Source organism: Hylobates moloch, unplaced genomic scaffold, assembly GCF_009828535.3.
Source record: "Hylobates moloch isolate HMO894 unplaced genomic scaffold, HMol_V3 SCAFFOLD_9, whole genome shotgun sequence".
Lineage (NCBI taxonomy): Eukaryota > Metazoa > Chordata > Mammalia > Primates > Hylobatidae > Hylobates > Hylobates moloch.
In genome coordinates this window covers 61,604,551-61,612,283 of record NW_026652284.1, presented here as the reverse complement: position 1 = coordinate 61,612,283, position 7,733 = coordinate 61,604,551, and the positions used below count along the sequence as shown (strand labels likewise).

General features: G+C 43.8%; 1 protein-coding gene across 2 annotated transcripts; it reads right to left on the bottom strand.

The window, feature by feature from the left end:
• Positions 1–987: 987 nt before the first annotated feature.
• On the bottom strand, positions 988–5,278 carry FABP5 (fatty acid binding protein 5). 2 transcript variants are annotated; one of them, XM_032759921.2, is made up of 4 exons: positions 5,099–5,278; positions 2,227–2,399; positions 1,790–1,891; positions 988–1,252 (listed from the first exon to the last, which is right to left on the bottom strand). In XM_032759921.2, exons 1-4 carry the CDS (start codon positions 5,175–5,177, stop codon positions 1,199–1,201), a joined length of 408 nt encoding a protein of 135 aa, XP_032615812.1. In that variant the 5' UTR covers positions 5,178–5,278; the 3' UTR covers positions 988–1,198. The 2 variants fall into 2 exon arrangements, with proteins under 2 accessions (XP_032615812.1, XP_032615813.1); XM_032759922.2 differs by lacking the exon at positions 5,099–5,278 and adding an exon at positions 4,092–5,071.
• Between the last annotated feature and the right edge of the window lie 2,455 nt (positions 5,279–7,733).

Genomic DNA, 7,733 nt, shown 5'->3' with positions numbered 1-7,733 from the left:
TATGCAATCAATACCAAAAAATCATTAATAAGGCATTTTACTTTTTGTACTAAGCCTTTGAAATCCCCTACATACTTCTCAATTCAGACTAGTCACACTTCAAAGGTTCCATAGCCATATGTGACTCATAGCTACGTATTAGACAGGACAGGACCAGAGTATCAGCGAGTTGAAAACCTCCACTGACTGCTAGCTGTGGGTAATTCTTTTTTTTTTTTTTTTTTTTGAGACAGTCTCGCTGTCGCCCAGGCTGGAATAGGCTTACCAGTTAACATTTCTGCACATGGAAGGTGGTTTCAGAAGTCTCACTTAGTATACTTCGGGACTTTAGACAAGATCTCTGCACAAGCTGCAAAGAGGTGGCATTGCAGAATGACTGAACACATTGAGTAGACTTGATGAGATATAGGTTGTCAGTCCAGTTCTACTACCTCCTGTCCTTGAACTAGTCAAAAACCTGTTTTCTTACTTGCAGAACGGATGTAGTTGTACCAGCCCTTTAACATCTGCCATAAAGATCATTTATGCGAAGCTTTAGCTCAGGGCCAACAGCCTGCTTCTCCAAATGTGAACTGTGGATATTTGTGTTGGGGACCGAGAAACAGAGATTCACTAGAATTCTGGTTATTCCACACGTAGTATACTATTTATATTTGTATATAAATACACACAAAAAGTATTTTAGTCAATGCTGGCTAATTAAACCTTTACTCTAATTTGAATAATAAAGTTTATGTTGTAGCCACCTTTTATTGAGAATGGTCTTTGCCAGAAATTCAAGATTCCTGAATTCATACAAAGTTCAAATAGTATAGGGCAAGCTTAAATAATTGGTACAGTATTTCCTGTAAAAGTAGCTATCTATATAAATTGCTAGAGTGTCATCTCAATATAGTACCCTCAAGACTACCCCAGCCTTTACTCAATTAATAATTATTAAAACTCATCACTAATTTCCTATAAGGTTTAAAGAATGCATACAAGATGTATTAGCACAAACACATTTATTTATTAACCAAAGTGATGATCCTAATTAATCCAACACACTTTGAAATAGCTGCATGTAAAATGTTTGTGATAAAGATAATTGAACACAGTAATGAAAAAAAAAAAGAAAGAAACAGTATGGAGATTTGCTCATTGAACTGAGCTTGGTCATTCTCTTAGTTAACTCCTGTCCAAAGTGATGATGGAATTTTTATTCTACTTTTTCATAGATCCGAGTACAGGCGACATTGTTCATGACACACTCCTAGGAGAAGGGAAGATATTAAAGAGTTAGGTTAGCCTTATATTCCAGAGCAGTGGTGGTATTAAAACATTAGAATCAAAGTCCCACGAAATCACGTAATCTACTTAATAGACGGAGAAAATTTCTTTCAGAATTCATGGGTTTGAGAGAAGCCAGAAGCTGTTGTTTTGCTTATAATATGCATGTTTTACAGAAAACTAATGTGTTGAATATATCTTTATTCTTTTGGTTATGGCAAATATTCCTTATTTTAAAGATATAGAAAAATGTGTGCAGTTTGGTGGCTTGCCAAGATTTTACTGTGATGTGGCAGCAAAGCAAGAACTCCCCCCAGCTCCACCCAAATCCTCTCCTATGTCATGTCACTTCTCTATCTCCACTAGGACTTTCTTAATAATTAGTGTTCTAGTATTTAACTTGTTATTTTGCTTTTTTTCTTCCAAACTGAGTTCTGTTAATGATCAACGATATAGAACAGTTATGTGAACTATGAATGCACACAAGAAGCTGACTGAGACACAGCAGTTTGACACTTACCACCACTAATTTCCCATCTTTCAATTTTCTGGTTATTGTGCTTTCCTTCCCATCCCACTCCTGATGCTGAACCAATGCACCATCTGTAAAGTTGCAGACAGTCTGCAAAAATGAAGTAAACGTTTTAATCTTCCAAGTACATTACAAGAGTTTCCATGACTCGTAATCTCCTTAATCAACATTTTTTTCCACCTTCTCCTTTCTGAGTCTACTTCATTAACCCATATTGATTTTATTCACAATAGTTTGTGGTTTTCAACCCAGTAGCTAATAAAAGATGCCAATTCTATGGTGAAGTTGATACTTTTGCTAATTTGACAAAACTCTATTCATAAAATAACTTTTTCATTAAGTTCTTGCCTATAAACAGTAAAATGTTATTGATAGAGCCTATCATTCTAGAAGCTTCTGTGATTTCATAGCATGTCATGACTGACCTGAGTTTTTCTGCCATCAGCTGTTGTTTCTTCAAACTTCTCTCCCAGGGTACAAGAAAACTGTGTTGTTTTCAAAGTGCTCTCAGTTTTTATGGTGAGGTTTTTGCCGTCACAGGTGATGATACAATCTGGCTTGGCCATTGCCCCCATTTTTCGCAAAGCTATTCCCACTCCTGTAGAATGTTAAGTCACGTTAAATAACAGGAAGACCAAAGTTATCATTTACATGATAAAAGCAATAATTCCATTGTAATCACTTTGTACAGCATATTTTCACTTATTTGCTTATTGATAACTATTGTAAACACATATCCCATGGTATGAGCCAGCATTTTACATATATGAAATTCAGGTAAGCCTTACAACAGCCCTGTAAAAGGCAGATATTACTGTCTCCATTTTACTGCTGAGAAAGCGAGGCACTGAAGTAACTTGCCCAAGATCGTTCAACTAGAAAGTGATGGAGCTGGGAACCAAGAGCACTGGCACCCTGGCTCCAAATCTGAGCTCTGGCCACCATGCTATGCTGGCTTTCAGAAAGTTAGGGAAGAAATGTGGATTTCCAAATTTTATTTACTCAAAGTAGTTGATAGAAGGTGGAGATAAAGCATTCAAAATTGCAAATTCAGGAGTTTGCTCAATCTTTTTCTTTTTACTAGATTCTGCCAACCATTATATTCTATGACTCTAGCACAGTCTGGCATATAAATGTTCTCGATAAATATTTGATTAATAGACTACACAAAATAGAAATCGATTCTGAGATATTCAGATAGGACAATCTTCTAAAACTCAGCAGCACAATCATGATGCTAATAAATGGAAAAAAAAGTCCTACCTTTCAATATAAAAACTATTTCATGGCTAAATAAATCAATAGAAATGTATAACATATTAAATTATATATTAATTTATGAGCTATAAATTTCCCCTTAACGTTAACATGTAATTTATGATCTATCTCTTTCCCCTTAGAGTTAGTTAACATGTATAAGGAATCTTAGATCCAGGCCAAATCTCTGTTTCATAAATGAGGAGACTACAACCTACGCAGCATGATTGTCTTGATGAAGAACACTCAGCCAGGCTTTAAAGTTCCCCTTGGAGCCTTCTCTTTTGCCAGCTCAGGGCTGGTGCCTTATGCTGTTAATTGAGTCATTATTTACTCTCACTTTGGACAAATAAATGGGCTCTGCTCTTTTCACATTGTGACTGCTCCCTAATGAACTGAGTCTTGACAATCTTCAAGACTCCAGAATCCTGGAAACAAGCCCTCCAAGCCTACACACAATTTGCTTTCTACAGGCAGAGAAAAGTGTTCTCTGGGCCTTAAACTTGTACACACACACACACACACATACACACTGTATTTATTGGACAGGTGCAGTAAATCGCTTTTTCCAGAGTCATCTTGATGTAGGTTTACAAGGAAAAAGAAAAGTACTGCCTTCTTACTTTACCGATAGTATCATAAATACACTCACGATTCACCATCAACCAGCCTTAACACCACACTGTCTTGGATAAAGGGTACTGAAGGAGTGATTCCGAAGTGCCACGGCGACCAGGTATCAATAGAGGGTCACAGTAGTTATTTCACCAGCGAGCAACCAGGTTAACATTTGTGGATACCGGCTTCCGAAGCACCCTCATAAGTCCCAGCCATCCCTTAGGGCTGGAAGCTCCCTTCCAGAGAGGATCCATGCTATGCTAACTCCATCTCACTTCCTAGTGGCCTGCGACAAAGGTCCATTTTTGTTTGCAATTTATCCAGTGTCTCAATCAGCATGCAATCTCTGTCACTGGCATAGAAAAGGACAGTAATTTATAATGAAGCACTGTTTTGAGTGAGAAAGGAATCTTACTACTGAGATTCATTCTCCCGTCGGAACGCCTCAAGAAGTCTTCTGCCTTCTGCAGGGCCACACCCATCTTGCATGCAGTTAGCCGCAGGAGGGCCAGGCAGTTTCTGTTACGATTTTCCAGCAAAGCCCACTGCCTCCTTCCTCCTCACCCTCATGAGGCAGAGGCCAGGATGGCAACACACGGCCACCCCCAGGCGTCATTGCGCTCCTCTCCCACAGGCCACTCGCCCACTGCGGCGCCCCGGCCCGGCAGTGCAGGCAGCAGGTCGGCACCGCCAGCGCCACGCTTCTCGGGGGCCCTGGTGTTCCATGGGATACCAATCCAAAGGGTTCGGCTCAACTGGTAAGGGCGAGCAGAGGACCTGGGGGAGATGGGGCTGACAGAGGAATACAAGCTGAAGCTGTAGCGCCGCTCAGACCCCTCTACAGGATTTCTGCGGGAAACTGCGCGCCAGCACCGCGTCCCCATGAAGAAAAGGGAGGGTGACCTGCGCGCCATAGAGGAACAAAAGATGCGACACAGAGGGAAAGGGGAGTGGGTGCTGCCACGATGGGGTAAATGGGAGAGACAGGATGGTGGCAGGAAGGGGAAGGATGAGTAAAGGGGGAAAAAAGGGAAATACAGGGTCGCCTGGAGAGGGTCGAAAGAAGTGCAGCGTGAGGTGACGGGTGCGCGCGCCAAAGGACAGGAAGCAATGCGGAGTGGCTGCCGTTTGGGCGAGGGGAAAGAAGCAGAAGAGAGGTAGGTGGACCACGAGGTGGACCACCTCCGGAATCTTGCGGCCCGCGGGAGGGCAAGAGGCGCGCAGGCTCCCTGCTCCTCGCCGCCTGCCCGCGTGGTGCTGCGCGCGCTGCACCCAACGGCCGCGTGGTGGGGAAGATGTGAGGGGTTGGGGGTAGGCCGCTGAGCATCTCCTGCCCCGGAATCTGGCACGATAACGGGAACCTAGGGATAGACGGCCACACAACACGCCAGGTTGCAGGCGCTGCCAGGCCGGGTGCCTCACCTAGCTCCTTCATGTATTCATCAAAGCCTTTGCTGTCCACCAGGCGCCATCTTCCTTCCAGCTGCTGAACTGTGGCCATGGTGGGTGCGGGCGGGCCGGCGTGCAGAGAGGGGTCTGCGTCGGCGTGGCAGCGTGCTGTGAGGCGCCCGGCGCCGGCGGCTGCTTTATAACGGCGGCCCGCGCGGGGCGGCGCTATGCGGCCAATGGGAGGCGGGCCTCGCCCGGCCCCCGCCCCGCCCGCCGGGCGCCCCCCGGGCCTTCTCGGGGTCGGGAGGTGCTAACCAGCTCCTCTTGCCAGGGTACGCGACGGCCTCTCGGGCGCCTCCTGCAAGCAGGGACTCGCCCGGCGCGCCCCACGCCTCCTGGACGCCCGCGCCTGCACATTTCGGCGCCTCTGCAGGCCCAGGAAGCCAGAGGGGTCACCCGGAGGCCCGGCCCCGCCTCTCCTGCACCCCGCCGTTTGCCGTTTGACAACATATCCACCGCCGTTTTTCCTTTCAAAATACCCGGACCAATCGATTAGCCCTCGCCGGACTCGGAATGCAGGAAGTGATTGATGGGCTGTTTGGTTTATTGATTCATTAACTACGGTGCCTCCCTGACCTTCTGCTCCTCGCCAGCAGACAAGCTCACAATCCACACCCTCCTGAGAGAACCCGCTCTTGCCATCTGCAGGTCTCCCTGGCCCAATAGTGGGGGTACACCTGAGCTGAGCTAGAGGATTTTATTCCTGTTGGGATGGGGGACGTCTCGGGAAGTGTGGTTTCTAAACTAAAAGACTGCAGGAAGTGTCAACTTTAGTGATTGTCATTGCCATTCAAGAATGTTTGATTAGTTTATATTCCCTTCGTAGTGCACCCTTCACGGTTTCTTCTCAGACACCAGCGGGTTCCCTCTTTCTCTTGAACTATAATAATACCCTACACATGTGCGTAGAACATGATACATTTCAAAGTGTACTTTTCACAATTTATTACTTGGTGCTCCCGGGTGACTGTTGGCGGTCAGATGGACCGAGGTGAGGAAGTTGCCACACAGGCTGGCCATTTCGATAGCGGTAATGTGCATTTATTGAGTAGCTACTAAGTGCTAGATGTGCTTCCTGGGCACTTTATAGACATTGGTCTCCACTATATTTTTGCTAGGGGTGTTATCCCAATTTTTCAAAAGAGAAAATAGGGCAAAGAAAGTTCGCACAGTGGTAGAACCAGAATCCCCATCCAGGTCCAACTCACTGAAGACCTTATGAAATCAGACCACACCTGACTGCCTTGGGCTCAGGGTAGCTGTGATGGAGCTCTGAGTAGACCACAGTCACCGAGACACTACTAGTTCTTGTATCATCCTTGACAAAATTGAAATCTGAGATTGGTTTGCTATCTCTCAACATGCTGCAAGATGTGTACTCCCCTGAACTGCATCCCTTTCATTTCAAGTCCCTGCCCTCAGTTTAGGGTCACACCAGTCTTCCTTGTGGTACCATTTAACACTCAGTTGTTTTCCCAATAAGGGTCTGCATGTCCCACACCCGAGGCCCTACTGCTCAGAAAATATTCGTGTTCTGAGGGAAGCTGAGTGCATCATTTACTCAGTGATGAGAAGCCCTGACTACCAGGCACTTCAGGCAGCTCCTAGGGCTGCCTGTGTGTTTGAACTTGAGCTCTTCATGTGCCATTTCAACATGTCTTATCCATTTCTGTATAGACTATAGTAATAATAGGACGCAGCACTCTGATACTAATTTTTAAATTATCATAATCTAACATGTTACAGAAATATCAAAAAGATAATGGCACTGGAGTACTAGATACTTAGGTACTTAAGAAATAGCCTTTAATCCCAAGGCCTTACCTAAAACTTAAGTTTAAACACAGTCTCTGATGTGATGAGTGGAAATAAGTCTTTTGTGTTAAAACATACAGATAAAACAAAGCTATATGGCCAAAATAATAACCGTTATTGTATCTTGTGGAACAAAAAAGGGCATGGTGATTGCTCTGTTCCTCAGAGAAACACATTGAATGTCTTGTTTTCAGACACCTTATCTGATGTATATACAGATGTATGATTGGAGTAGATTATTCCTAATGCCCCTTAAGCTCTACTACTCAGAGTCTTTCCTTCTCAAGAGTAATGGTAATGGATTTTAAGCTGTGAAAAAGCAGTTAAGTACTGCCTTCACTCGCTAAGTAAAGGCCTATTCTAGGCTACTTACCTTGCACCCATTATGAGGTGTAAAACCAAAAATGTTGTGAAAACAAATTTCACTGAAGTCTCATGTAACTTTATGGAGAAGGTTGAGTATTTCTTCTTGGAAAGAAGGAGGAGAATCATCACTCGATTGTGATTAATTACAACATAAGAAACAAGAAACAATAGTTTTATCCTAACCTGTCCTTATGAACGTTAGTAACTGTGCTGTTCATTATTTTTAGTAACAGCACATAGGTAATACAGGTGTTATATCATGTTTTCCTTCACACTGGAAGATAATAACACATTCTTCTTATGGATGAAAATGACTAAAGAATCAAGAGTTACTAGCAACTCTTCTTCCAGTAGCTTAGAAAACTGCCTTTTTCAAGACAGATGCAATTTTACTTAATATCTCTGAAGCTTAGTTTTATCATCTATG